Source organism: Meleagris gallopavo, chromosome 4 (genome assembly GCF_000146605.3).
Source record: "Meleagris gallopavo isolate NT-WF06-2002-E0010 breed Aviagen turkey brand Nicholas breeding stock chromosome 4, Turkey_5.1, whole genome shotgun sequence".
Taxonomy (NCBI): Eukaryota; Metazoa; Chordata; class Aves; order Galliformes; family Phasianidae; genus Meleagris; species Meleagris gallopavo.
In genome coordinates, this window is record NC_015014.2 from 29,587,967 (window position 1) to 29,602,352 (window position 14,386).

At 36.8% G+C, this 14,386-nt stretch overlaps 1 protein-coding gene across 2 annotated transcripts in view; it reads left to right on the forward strand.

Annotated features, from left to right (window-relative positions):
- Positions 1-2,992: 2,992 nt before the first annotated feature.
- Positions 2,993-14,386, forward strand: part of SMARCAD1 (SWI/SNF-related, matrix-associated actin-dependent regulator of chromatin, subfamily a, containing DEAD/H box 1) — a 32,507-nt gene continuing 21,113 nt past the window's right edge. For both annotated transcript variants that reach the window (XM_010709818.3, XM_010709819.3), the window contains exons 1-6: positions 2,993-3,192; positions 5,302-5,479; positions 7,474-7,537; positions 10,998-11,086; positions 12,616-12,705; positions 13,182-13,266. In XM_010709818.3, coding sequence (XP_010708120.1) covers positions 3,008-3,192; positions 5,302-5,479; positions 7,474-7,537; positions 10,998-11,086; positions 12,616-12,705; positions 13,182-13,266 — 691 coding nt within the window. In that variant the 5' untranslated portion in view covers positions 2,993-3,007. The remainder of the gene's footprint in view (positions 3,193-5,301; positions 5,480-7,473; positions 7,538-10,997; positions 11,087-12,615; positions 12,706-13,181; positions 13,267-14,386) is intronic.

Consider the following 14,386-nt stretch of genomic DNA (forward strand, 5'->3'; position numbering starts at 1 on the left):
CAGAGGTGGGTGGGAGAGCCCCAGCACCTCAACCTGTCCTAGCTACTCTCATGGCTGTCATAGGAGAGCTGTCATTTGCGTGAGTTGGCTATGATGCCTGTCACTATAAGCGTAGAGGCTCTTGGGAGCATCATTCTGATGGTCTTAGGAGGCATGAGGCTTATGGGGGCATATTGATAAGGACTTCTTTAGGATCTTGTGAAACCTTCTGTGATATGGTTGGAGAAGAGCCAAAGGTGGGGAAAGGAAGGGATCAGTTTGAGGAGGAACAAGGGTAAGGAAAAGGAATAAGGGGGCAAAAAAGGGGAGCTCTGTAGTTGTATCCATTTGACTGCCGGCAAATAGCAGGCTGGACTAGCCTGCCTCGAGCTGAGTGACCTGAGAAGCCTGGCAGGGGCTAGAGGCTCCAAGTCGCTCATCTCTCTGTGTGTGAAGCAGCTCATGGCAAATGCATCTCGAAACCGGAGGGCACTGAAGCATGCTGCCAGGTTTTGTGTTTGGGATGCAGCTGTATTCATCTGAAGAGAAGTCAAAGCTCTGGTTTTGCATATATGGACAGTTGTAGAGGGATCTGAGCAAGCGTGGAGGCTTTTGTTAGTAAGGGCGTGTTCTCAGCTGGCCCCTCAGACTGGTTACGATGTCTGCTGTTCTGTAAGGGGAATATGAGGTTTGGTTTCCAACTGTCTTACTGACAACCAAAGCTACCTGACTCTTGAGTGGTGGCAAGTATGAAATGCTGTCACGTTCAGGAAGCTACATGTTATGTTTTCAGTCTGTGTTGTCATTGCTCATCTCTGCTTGCTGCCTGTGGTTCTGCAACAGAGAAATGAGCATGGACCACGTAACAGCAGCAGCAGATAGGAAGCAGAACTCGCCTGTAGCTTGGGAAGCAGGATGTTCTTTGGTATGAAAGGAAGGCAAAACCTGCATTGTTACACCTGGTACATAGAAAATATGCAAGTGTCAAAGTTTTAAAATGAAAATGAAATCTGATTTACTATGTGCTTTCATTTCTTCCTATTCTATTTCCATCCTTATTGGATTAATACCTGCTTAAGTGTGTTCCGTATTCTCTACAGGATCTTTGCTATGTGTAGCTAAGATCTTCTGAAGATTGACTGTAACAATTTACTTTTTTTGAGCTATCGTTGAACTCTTACTTACATTTTCTTCGGATGTTAAAGAAGTTTGAGTTAAGATCACTTCTGTTTAATTGGTGCACTTCTGTTTAATTGGTGTTTAATACTTTATTTTCTTTTTCAGCTGTGCACTACAATACCATATTTTTTAATTTATTGGGTATCTCTCCCTTTTCAAATCCACTATCACCTAGTAACTTCTAGTTTCTAGCGAATTCCTGTGGTTGTGCTTTTGGAATTTATCTCTGTTTCCATCAAATGCTAACAGTGAGTTATTTCAAGCTTATTTTCTACAAGATCACTTTTGGACAGCAGACGCTTTCTGCAGCTGTCATGTTCTCCACTCCATGCATTCTTCAACCTTTCTTCAGTCATGTACCTCCAGGGTTCATAATTTGTCTGCTCTTAAATAAAATGCTTGGCTTACCAACTGTTTTGTGTTCAGTAGTTCTCTTCAGCACGGGCTGTAAATAAAGTAGTAGAGAAAAATTACTTCTAGAATATGTGGGACTAGTGCACTGGGTCAGGCTACGGTTCTTGGCTCACAGCTTCTGCAAAATGCTTCCAATACTTCAATTACTGTCATGAAATAGCAGACTTAATACTTGGACACAACTGCCACTTCTTTAGTTGTATAGTGTGGGTTTAATGTTGCAAGAGATGTAGGATCTACACATGTAAGTTCTTGTGTGTCAACTACAGAATGTTTTTTTTTCTGGGGTTTTCTAGAGGAAGGTGGCTGAACAGCTGTAGCCTTGGTACATGATGGATAGAACCATGTGCTTTAGCTTGCTCTAATTCATTTGAGAACATCAGTTTTGCAGTTATAATCACAAAAACTACTTTGAAATACACAGTATGTGAGGTTAGAGCACACTGTGCCTTTGGTAGTGTGTGAAGGAGAGCAACAATGCAAAATATAATGATTTGCATACTTTTATTTATTTTTGTTTACAGTATCTGATCCTCTTTTTACTTTAGGTTCAAGAACTGTTTTGTATATCGTATTCTGTGCCTTTTCCCTTTGTGGTCATGTTTTCCCCATCAAGATACATGCATGGAATTGGCTGCAGGTGTAGTTGACAATGAGACTTTATCATGCATTACTCATTACTTAATCAGGGATTACATGGGTAGATTGGCTGATACTGGTTGTCTTAAGAGCATATTCAGAAGTGAAAAGTCAATACAGGCTACTGGAGGCGTAGTGACTCCGTTTGGAGGGTTCATGGGAAATGGTATCATTTATGAGATGTAATTGCAGTAACTCCTTGTGGAAACATACAAATTCTTTGTATCGTGAAAGTACCCAAAGCATCCTTCCTTCTCTTGTTAAGAATCATCTGGAACATTGTGTAGGAAAGACTGGTGAAGATTATATCTCTGTACGATTTGCAACTTTATCTACTAAGCTCTCCAGTGTAGCTTCCTGATCTTCTGCCATCTAATGCTGGCATTCCCTTTCTGAAAAACTGTGACCGACTTAAATCAGCCATCAGAAACACTGGTATGTTTCTATCCATGTCCTACTTAGCTTGAAAGTAGCTCAGAAGATTTTGCTGATTGTTTTGCCAAAAATAAACAAAAATTAAATAGTTACTGGTCTGAAATACATGGCCTTTTAATCTTTATGGTTGACAGTATACAAACCTATATTTGTTTGAAATAAAATTGCTGAGGCAATTTTTATCAGTTAAGTCACCGCTTTAAAGAATACCGCTTATAGGAGTTCTCGATGCATGAAGATGCAAGTTCTGTTTAAATGGCTGCTATGTATAAAGAAGATATTATAGCAATATGATGCTCTAAGAATAAATAAATTTATTTCAAATTCTAAGTCATTTTCTCCCATCTTTTCTCCTGTTGAAATGGCTACAGGGTACTCCAGCATCCCAGAAACTCCTGAAGCTGAGAGGACAAGGGAGCTGTCTTATTTCAACCATCGAAGGGGGGTACATTTCCTAGATGTGTCTTCAGACAGTGAAGATGAAGTACCAAGAAAAGTCAGTGCTTCTAAAGAAAACAAGGCTCCAAAGAAAGATGTGATTTTAATGTAAGGTTTAAGCTAGTAATGTTTATGCAAGTTGATGCAATGTTTCTAATTGTAGTATTGAATTCAAAATAATATGCTAGATTCTGGCTTTACAGTTTGCAATTTACCCTCCCCTATCTAAGCTTTACTGGATTTCCAAGTAAGAGGACTCCTACTCTTAAGTGACGTCTCTGAAAACATGGTTTATGAGTGAGGAATTCCATGATATGGAACGATACTTGTGGTGTTTATTATTTGTTCACACATTTGCACATCTTATATTCTTTTGATGGCACTTGAAAGCTTACCCTTATAAGTACTAGCTTCTTATTTTAAAATATGTTGAAGTTTTAGTTGTTTTTTTTTAATTGAAACTGTAGAGGAGTGGGAAGGCAAATACTGCTTCAGCACATGGTATAAGAATTTTTGATCTTGATTTGTGTGGAGTGCTGTTCAAATGGACTTACACTGTTTCTGGGGTCAGATAGTTTTGGAAGCAGTGCAATAGGTTTTGTGTGATGTGGAGCAGAATCTAATAAGCCATGCAGGATCCAGCTTGCAACTTGCTGTTTCTACACTGCAGCATGGTTACATGGTGAGAGAGTCAGGCAGACACCAAAGCGAGATGCTAGTGGGATTAGTCTGTGTCTGTGTCCTGGTTTCAGCTGGGACAGAGCTGATTTTCTTCATGGTGTCTGTTGTGATGCTATGCTTTGGCTGTGGGAGAAAAAACACGTTGATAACACAGGGATGTTTTTGTTGTTTCTAAGCAGCGCAGCACAGAGCCAAGGATTTTTCAGTTTTTCGTCTTCTACTGTCCTGCCAATGGGAGGGACTGAGGGGGCACAAGGAGCTGGGAGGAGTCAGAAACAGGACAGTTGGCCTAAACTGGTCAGAAGGATATTCCATCCCATATGGCATCATGGGGAAAACAAACAAACAAAAACAAACAAACAAAACAAAAAAACAACCTGGGGAGTTGGCTTTTGGGGGTAGCTTCTGCTTGGGGCTGTCTGGGTGTTGGTGTGTGCTGAGCAATTCTGTATCACTTGTTTTGTAAATATATATTATTTCTCTCTTCCTTTTCTGTTTTAGTAAATATTTTTTATCTCAACTCACAGATCTCAATTTTTTTTTTCCTCTCTCCAGTTCTCTCCCCCGTCCCATCAGAGGGGTGGGAGGTTGAAGGGAGTGTTGTCAAAAGGCGTTGCAGTGTTTAGCTGCCTGCAGGGTTAAATCGTAGCAGTCTGACATGAGCCACATCCTCTCATACTCTATCTTATTCCTTTGTAGCTGCTTATGTTCAGTGCACAAGGTATCTCAGTACTTAACACTTCATCATACCTTATTGTCTCGTATGCTAATTAGTGTATACTGAATCCATTGAGCTATCTCACAAGTGGCATTGTGCTAATAGATCAGACTTAAGACCATGGCAGGAGTTAGCTATCTGGGCTTTGTTGGAAAAACAGACAAGAACATGACTGAGTCATATTCTTGTAGTGATTAAATGAGCATTTCTTCATGCTTGTGAAGAATGTGATTATAGAAGAGATTGTGTGTGCATTCTGGCTTTGTTGGCAAGTATCTAGATGTTAATCCCTGATAAGAAAAGATGGGGTCATTAATTTTACTCTGTCGATTTCAACTGATTTTCTTTTTATATACAGTTTATAAGGGAACTTTCAAGACAGGAATATTTGAAATATGCTAATGAATTTCAATACGCCATTTTTCTGAGACTTTTTTTAAGTTTATGCTGATTTGATCTTTGAAGCTTATGGCTAGACTGATTGGTGGTTTGAATTTGAATTATTCTTTATGACCATTTTTACTATAATAGCTTTTTGGTGGCATAAGTGCATGAGTAGTATATTACTATTATTTGCAAAATCGTAATGCAGTTTGCCTATTGCAACCACTGAAGGAAGAAGTAGCCACAAAAAGGTTTTATGTGCTTACTGGTTGGCAACATTTTAAGATAATATATATTTTAGAATAAGCTAACCTTTAATAACATTAATTTCAGCTCATGTGATCCTGTTAGTTTGCTTTTTACAATGACGCTCTGGAAGAATAAATATAAAAAACAACAATTTTAATACTTTCCCTGCCCCTCACATATCATAGTTCAGAAGACTCGTCAGAGGATGACCAGCCTGTGTATCAGCTACAGCAAGCGGCTTACGTGAACAATGGGGACCAACTAGTTGATTTGCAGGAAGATACAGAGGAAGACATCAGAAATGCAAAGCTACAAACACTGAAGGAACTTTTTCCTCAGAGGAGTGACCAGGATTTGTTACAAGTAATAATTCTCAGTTCTTTTTATTTATTTTGATAACTATTTTGCAGGCAGCATTCCTATGCTTTGGGTGTTACAACAGAGAAGAGCCTTGATTCTTATTAGCAAAAGCGTATATGAAACTATTTGTTTTAGGGGAACTGCAACCATGGACGTTGATTTCATTTTTTTTGTTGTTCAAGTGCGTGTATGTATGTGTAAAGATATTTGTTAAAAACAAAACAATTCAACATTGAATTCTAGGGTATAGTAAATTTGTCTTGACGTTCAGCCTTAGAACAATCTTGATTGATAGCTACTGATAACTTTTGGAATGCAGTTAACTGGTTGAATGCAGAATTAATGAAATTATTGTTGTCATCTTCAATAGCTGAAACACTTCCCTCTTGCTTTCTTCAGCTTTAATACTTAAAGCCCTTGGAATGAAAGTGAGGTAAAAAGAGTACGTTTGAAATTATAGTAATTTCTTATGATTATGCTGCCATATAAAGCTGAGATACTCTTGGCTATTCTCCAGCGTACATCACAAATTTACCGTGGTGTTACAATAACTTATTACCTTTTACTGTACTGAAGATAATTTTACTGTATCTTCAGGAATGTTACCTCTTAGGGCTGATGTTTTTTTAGTAACTTTAGTTTTCAAAGCCAAATATGTTTAAATTAATCTGTCAGTTTTCCTGGTTGAAATGTCATTTAAAAAATACAGATTTTTTTTTTCTTTTTCTGGATCAAGTTTTAAGTTTAGGCCTGAGGAAGAAATAAGGGATTGCAAATATCACTTTGGGTTTTATTTACTTTTTTTCTCTTGAAGAAATTAGGCTACAAATATCCAGAGCATATGGTGTTTGAATTGCCACGTACAGGTTGATCGTGATTCATTGTAGCTTAGAAGCTAACTAGAAATGACACTTTATGGTGTGTCTGATGCAGTTTTGTGCCTTCAGTGAGGAGTAACTTTAGGAGTGGTTTTAACTATGTAGTGGTTTGTAGTGGTGTTATCTATTCTCAGAAGAGCATAAGATAGCTCTTTGTATCAAGAGAATTTTGTAGTACAGAATGGTTGTGCAAGCTTTTTTCTGTGTAACTACAGCATTCTTGAGGGAAGATGGAATAGCGGACGAATCTATTATTTGTTCATGAAGGATCTGAGTCAGCTTGTCCTGCCAAACCCTACATGACTGGTGAATGTTGTTAAAGAAAAACTGTAGGGAATACCTACTCTAAACCTTTCAAAATGGCAGTTATAGTAAAATTATAAACAATAATTATAATTATTTATGTAAATAATTATATTGTTCATAAAAGTGAACACAAGCCTGGGAATCAGTTTCCTTATTCATAGGGTTTTTGTGTGTTTGTAACCGTTCCACCATGTACTTCTGTTGAAGTTGTGACACTTGTGAAAAGCAGCACTTACAAGTCTCAACATTCAATTTGTAAAAATTATATATTCTGAGACTACAGGTTGATGGAGGAAGAATCTAGAGTTGCAAAGATGCTAATCTTTTGGAGGCATGATTTAAATTTCGTGTGCATAATCTCAGAAAGTCAGCCAGTATGACGCAACAGCATATACAAACTTACCGACTTGAGCTATTGATCATCTGGTTTGGGATCATCTGACTTTGTAATAGTGACAATGAAGGGGTTTTGGAAAAAGCATTCAAACAAAACTGCATGGCATATTTGTGAAATAAGATGGCAGGTGAAGCAGTAATAAGTGAGATTTAAAAACCTATTGGAAAACAGCTTAAAGAAGATATTTCCAAGTACAGCTGATATGGTTGTATTCAATATACATAAAATTTAGTGACCTGTAAGTGTTGGCTTTGGATTTTACAATACATGTCTTTTTGATGTGTGTTTTTGTATAAGTTTTTTTGGCTTTTATTTGTCCAAGTATATTTCAGTCCTGCTTGTTTATAATTGTTATTCTCTGTTCAAATGGGTTAAATCTTATCACTTAGCAGCTGATTTTTTTTTTTTTTTTTCAGTTGGTAAAATCAACACGCTCAATGGATGAAGCGATAGCTGCTTGTTTGAAATTCAGTGATGAAGGTACCTTGTTTGTTTGTTTTTTTAAAGCAGGGGGAAGGGGAACACTTTAGAGACTACAGCCAAATTAGTAAATAAAGTTGCCAAGTAAACTTGAGGGGAGTGCAGGGGATAGTATTTGAAAAGTGGTAAAACATGCATTAGAAGTATTCTGTTTGTTTATTGTAATAGCACAGAACTGAAACTACAATCTTTGCAGTGGGAATCATGAGAAGTGGATATACAGCAAAATCCAAAGATAGAACAAAAAGGTTTTGATTTTTTTCTGTGTAGGTCAGGATTGCTGGTTGAAGGCTAGTGTCTTTAATGATTTTTGTTGTTACTGATTGCTTCCTTCTTTACTCAGAAGTTGAGGTGGACTGTAATAGGTTAGAGATAGTAGTTCTAAATGTTGCATGTGAGAAATCTGATGTGAAGAATTATGGTGGAGTAAGTAGCTTTTTCTAACTTATGTCAAATCTTGCGTCAAGCTCTGTTACTATTATCCGAGTGAATTCTGTACTTGTAATTCTGAGTAAGAACTATTGGTCTTAAACACTAGATAAATTCTGTAGCAGAACATCCCCCAAGATGTGTTTTGAGCCCTCAGCTTGCTTAGGGCATTCTTTTTCTGCATCTGAATTCGTGCAGCCTTGTGATGATATCAAAAAACCCCAAGATGTGGAAATGCTTAGAAAGCACTAAGTATGTTAGTGTTATCACTTCATGCTTCAGTTTCTCTCTTTGACATCACTTAAGTCCAGAGCTATTTTTAATCTCTCTTGATTTTTGTTTTATGTGATTGATGTGTCTTTTCATGACGTATCCTATGGATTTGGAAATTGTCTCTAGGAAGCTCATGTGCTGAGGAGAACACAGTCGTACTTCATTTATAATGTAGATGATTTTTGATTTATAGTATAAAAATGATAATAGTTCCTCTGTTGTACTTGCCATCTTTTCATCTTCAGATATTTGTATACCCTTCCGAAGATTTTTAACAGTTATCGTAGAACACTTTAATTTCTGGTATCTAGGCTCTCCCTTCTGGCCTTTTTGTATCATAAAATTATCTGGAGTTGGAAGGGTCCCACAAGGATCATCAAGTCCAATATTTTTGTGTTAGTCTGTGTGCTGCTTCACATGCTTTCAGTGTGAAAGCCCACAGAAGAATCTTGGCAACAAAATTCTCTTCAATCACAGCTGTTACATAAAAAATATTTAGTTAAGAATGAGCATGCCTGAAAATGATGGTATAAATCATCTCATTTTGGATATTATTTTTTTTTAAGTGGAGACGCTATTGAACATCTGCTTATCCATGTCGATTTATGATTTACTTGTTATGAAGTGTTGACTAGGTGAGAAGTGAGGGACAAGATCAAGTCCAGGCCCCATGCACTCTGCTTCCATTCTAAGGATGATTCATGTCTAGCAGTCACATCTTCATCCCTTCAGTTCTATGCTTCCTTAGCCTAAGAAACAATTATTATTATGTATTTGTAGCTTACAAAGTGTATCTCTTCATTTACAACTGAACAATAATTTTCTGTAGTTAGTTTTGGAGGTCCACAGAAGGATTTCTACATAATTTTACGTTGATGGATTCCTGAGGTCATGGTTATTCATGGTTATTCCTCCACTGTGGCTTAATTGTCACTAAAACTGCTCTTAATCAGTTTTATATATTTATTTTTCCTCCAAAGACCAATAGTCATTCAGCTATTTACTTCAAAGGAGAATGGGTCTCAGAAATACCCTAATGTGGAGTCCGTGTGTTTTTAGGGCTGAGAGAATTGCATGGGTCCCTGTTAGTGTCTGCAGTTAACCACTTTGAATACAGTTCTGATTGATCTTCAACAGTTACAGTTCCTTAAATTTTTAGCAACAGCAACCTGGCAGCCCCTAGCCTTGACATAAGACGAGGCTAAGATACATTTGAGTCTTAAGCTACTAGTGTTTTTTTTCCTGGCTGCATTGTTTAAATGAACATCTTGGACAGAGAAGTGAAATGCATTGTTCTTTGAATGCTGAAGGAGAACTATCTTCTTCTCCACCAACATGTTTGCAGGATTCTTTTTGAGCTGTGCATCTTCTGTATGTCTGTATTGATCTACAGAACACTATGCTGTGGAAAATCTCACTAATAGATACCTTGATCTTGCTAGGTACTTCATTTATTGAAGATTCAGTTACTGCTGATGCTTTGCTTCTGTTTCTTTGAGAAATGTTAATTTTTTTAGTCTATATACTGTGTCTCTTTCTCATCAGAGAGAGTGAACGACTCTATTAGAAAACTTATAGGAAAGTATTTTCAGACAAAAAAGTGTGTTTGTACAAATAAATAGATATTTTGTTTTTCACAACTAAAACTATTTTGACGTTCCAGATAGTCTTAAGGGTTTGAAAGCAAGTGTGCTGTGTGTGTGTGTGTGTGTGTGTGTGCGCGTGTGTGTCAGATCAGCTCTGCTTGTTTGCTGACTGTCTGTCCTTTGGCTGTCTGGGAGGTGGGAGGGGAGGTTCGCTGCAGATGCTGATGTAAGACATCAGAGCTCTGTTGGTAATCTTCCAAAAAGATTGACTGCCAGTAATAAATCAGATCATCAACTAGGAATTTTAAAAATAGTTTGGGCTATAGTAAAAAGGGAGCATTCATCCAGTAACAGTTGTAGCTTCAGCCAAAGCTAATGTGGAGAAGCAGCGATAATGTGTTTTTTAACTTCATGAGCTGTGCACAGTGGCAACTGAAAATGCACCTGACTGGACAGATCTTAATGCTAAGATGATGATCTCTGATAATCACCCAGGCCCAAAGATATTCAGAAAGTTCTGACTCACATGAGCTAATCATAGGTAATTTAATGCTCATTGATAATTAGTTATCTCTGACTTACTATGCGTAGTTTACTTTCAAAGGCTTTGATTTAATGTTGAAAACTTCTTGATAATAACTGGTGAACATTGGAGCCAAAAATCAGTCATCAGCACTTCCAGGTGGGGAGTGATGTAAATATTCTAACTCGCAGTTGGATTTTAGCCTTGCTTAAGTACTAACTTTCCAATAGCGTGCAGCTTAAATAGGATTATCTTTTATTGTGAAAACTACTCCTGCTTAAAAGACAGCGAGCATCTTTATTCAACTCCCGCATAACATGCTTGGCAATTAAAAGGAAAAAAGCAAACACAAAAATCCAAAGCCCTTTCTTCCACATAAGACAAAGCTGCTTGTTTAACTGCTAAAGTACTGCAGAAAATGTGAGGATACATGTGTGAATAAATATATTTTTAGTAGTTGCTTTGCTTGGAATTTCTGAATATGTATGGACTGTAGTAAGAAGCTATTACAGAAGACTAGTAAAAATATGCTGTTAACAAGTAGCTACTACAGCAGTTGTTTGAATGATCCTATTTATATATGATAGTAATTAAAAGTAATACTTACAATGAAAGTAATTTCCATTTTTTTTTTACTTCCATTTTAAAGCTGCCTCTCGTAAAAGGAGACTAAATGATTCTCACATAAATGGCAAAGATAGTGATGAGCATATGACAAAAAAACCAAAAGCTGATTATGTAAGTATTGTTTTTTATGTTTGAGCATTATGAAGTAAGTGGAGCTGCCTGACTTGTATCACTGACAATTGTGCCATGAAGTTGCTATGTGTTATCAGGAAATCCTATCAAATTCAAATCTTGCCCTCTGGATGAGTTTTCTGCTTCATCGTTTTTGGCAATGCCAAAAGTTACTTGTTTTAATCTTCATTGTATGTGCCATGCTATTGCTTTCGTGGCTGAACTTGATGTACATCAGTGGGAGTTTAAAACTATAAGGCAACTTGCCTCATCAGATCGTTCCTTATTTTTCCTCAAATAGATGGAGTTCAACATCTGGTGTTACTGTTACCCTATGTTGTAGGAGTGATTGAATCATAGAATCATTTTGGTTAGGAAAGAACAATGGCTTACAGAAAAGAATGAATTGGTTATGTTAAAAGTAATGGTTACTTTGAGCTGTGCTTGTAAATAGGAACTGTGTAAATGATTCTGGCACATTCAGTTTGGTATTACAATCCTACAGTACTATCATTAGATCATTGATGCGTTGTTGGAAAACATGGAAAATATTTGAGAATGGGGATTTTACAGTATGGAATGGAGGCTGTATGGAGAATGAATAATTATCTCTGCGTTGAAATGTAACTAAATTTTGTCTTCCATCAGAATAAAACAGAGCGCTCCAAATTTTTGTGCTGACCATAGCTCTACCCTTATTAATACCGTAGGTTCAGTGAGGGTAGGAACTATGTCCTTTGTCACTTGGAGTAATTTTGGGTGATCTGGTTTATGTTCTTTCATCAAATAGCGTAATTCAGCTAAGTAAATATGTATCAGACATGCTGGCATTTCTGCTGTAGGTATGTAGATTGGTAAACACTTTGCAGTCATGGAAGACACTTGCATAATTCTTTGTACTGAGTACATAACAGAACAGCTTGTGGCATAACAGAAGCTTTGGCACTTGTTCATAAGAAACCTCCCTTTTATTTCCCAATTTACAGTAGCTGTTAGTGAAGCTAACATAGATGAAAACTTATTGCCAGGTTTTTGTGTGACTTGATGGCTCCGGTACACAGATTTTGTAAATTGGTTTTTATATATAGATCTTCATATAAACACTCTGATTGACACATCTATAGATTCTGGTGGGTTAAATACAACAGTCATGTAAGGTAGTTTACTAACTGTATACCTCTTGAATGTTAACACTGCTGCCTCTTGCCTTAAGTGTCATGTGGAATCACTGCTAACTATACTTTGCATTTTAAAGAAATACAAGCTAGGTGCTTTAAATTATTTTTGTTTTGGTATTCAGCTTTTCATGGTACATGCTAACCAAGTAAAGAATGCCAGTTTGTCGTGACCAAAGACTTTCTACGCTCTTGAAAGCTTTAGCCTTGAGTATTGTTTATGTATGAGAAATCATTTCTGCAACTTGGATTTGCCTTAAGTGCTTTTGTCATTTAGAGTGGCTTGTTAAAGGTAAGCAATATTGGTTCGGTTTGATTTTTCTGTTTGTTTGTTTGTTTGTTTGTTTTAAATAGCTGGATGGGTCAAAGTCTGAAATGCAATGGGAGAAGCAAGAGATGCTTGTAGAGAAGCTGCAAAACACATTCCCTAGCATGGATAAGGAGGTGAGTTTGTCTCCTGGTGGCAAATCAGCTTTTTATATCTGAAGAACACTGTATCTTTTCTTGAAGTCCAAATGAAACAATCCTTGCAGCAGCCGCACTCTCAGGTGGAGCCTGGGGTAGGAACTCTACACTGTTAGTGCTTTTGGAATGTATTTTGCCCTGAAGTGAGAGCTGGAGATAATCAAGGCTAAATGGTACTTTTTGTCTTAGTATTTTGGTCCTGTTGGCAAGCCTGGCTTGCTTGTTTCTAGCCTTCCAAAAAATGGAGTGCAGGTCTGTGTAAAATGAGGGTATAAAAATAAACCAAAAGGCTTTCTACTTTTGATTTCTTCTCTTTAGAATCCTCACACTTACGGGGGTGGGGGTGGTTATTTGCTTTCTGCAATTGAAAGTAAGTGTTGGTGCCTCAATGTCACTCTATATAGAAATCCACTGTCTGGTTACCTTATCATAAAGCAAAATTTCTTGTTTTCTAGGAACTGAGAGATGTACTTCGGGAACATAACTGGGTGCTTCATGAAGCACAAGAGGCCCTGAGAGTTTTTGCAGGAGACAATGATGGTAAAGACAGGTTTATAATCCATTTTATCCCAAGATAAAGCAAACAGGCTTGCACTGTAAATCTTTTCTCATGTCCAGCAGTAATGACCCCGGCTGCACTACATCTTGAAACTTGAATTGATATTTGAAAATAGTACTACAGGGAGGAGAGTAGAGGTAAAAGAAGGAAACTGGATATTTCTCTACATTTCAGTATCTTTTTTTTTTTTTTTTTTAACGTTTTTCTCTATAAATGTAGAGGTTAGTATCTTTGCCTTGCTAATACAGATTTACTTATGAGTTTGCAATTACCTATATCATAAAATATATTCTGAAATGTATTAAAGCTGGCAGTTGTTCCCATCCTGCTTGCTGGCTTTTTCTTTTAACTTGAGTAATTTGTTAATCAGTAATTGCCAATACTTGCATCCTTTTAAAATATACTGTAGTGTAAAAATATATATGTGCATAGATTTATAACAATAATTATATTATTTTAATTATTATTTAAATTAAACAATAATTATATTGTTAAAGTAATATTATATATATATTAAGTAATTTAATGCCTTAAATTATTTAACACATACCAGCTTTTATTATTTATTATAATGCATACCAGTTCTTTAATTGTGGTGCAGAGCAAAATGTATAACCCCAGGAAGATCTGTGCATAAGACCTTAAATACTATTTATTGAGTTGATAACTTCGGTGTTTCACAGCTGTCAGAAATGCATACGTTTTGCTATATCAGTTCCTTCAGTATTCTTGGGATTAGGATTATATTCTTAATTCGTTCAAGAGGAGGGAGTGCTATCAGCATGCAAAAGTTGGTTCCTTACCTTCTCAATAATCAGAAGAAAAAGCTTGGGGATTGGAGTGACTCAGTAGAAAGCTGGCACTGGGCAGAAGAGAAAGCAGTGCATGTGACGTGCAAAGAGGGGGGGAAGCCCACAGCATACAAATCCTTCTGAAAATGTTTTCTTAGAGCTAAATAATTTGTATTTTAGTTCAAGATAGTAGAGTTGTTGTAGTTGACAATAGTTGTTCTTCCAGTTTTTTTAACAGTTGTGTGTTTTTTTCTTATCCCATCTTTAATGCTGTACTGAGGTGCAATAAAATGGAAAAGAATTTTTATTT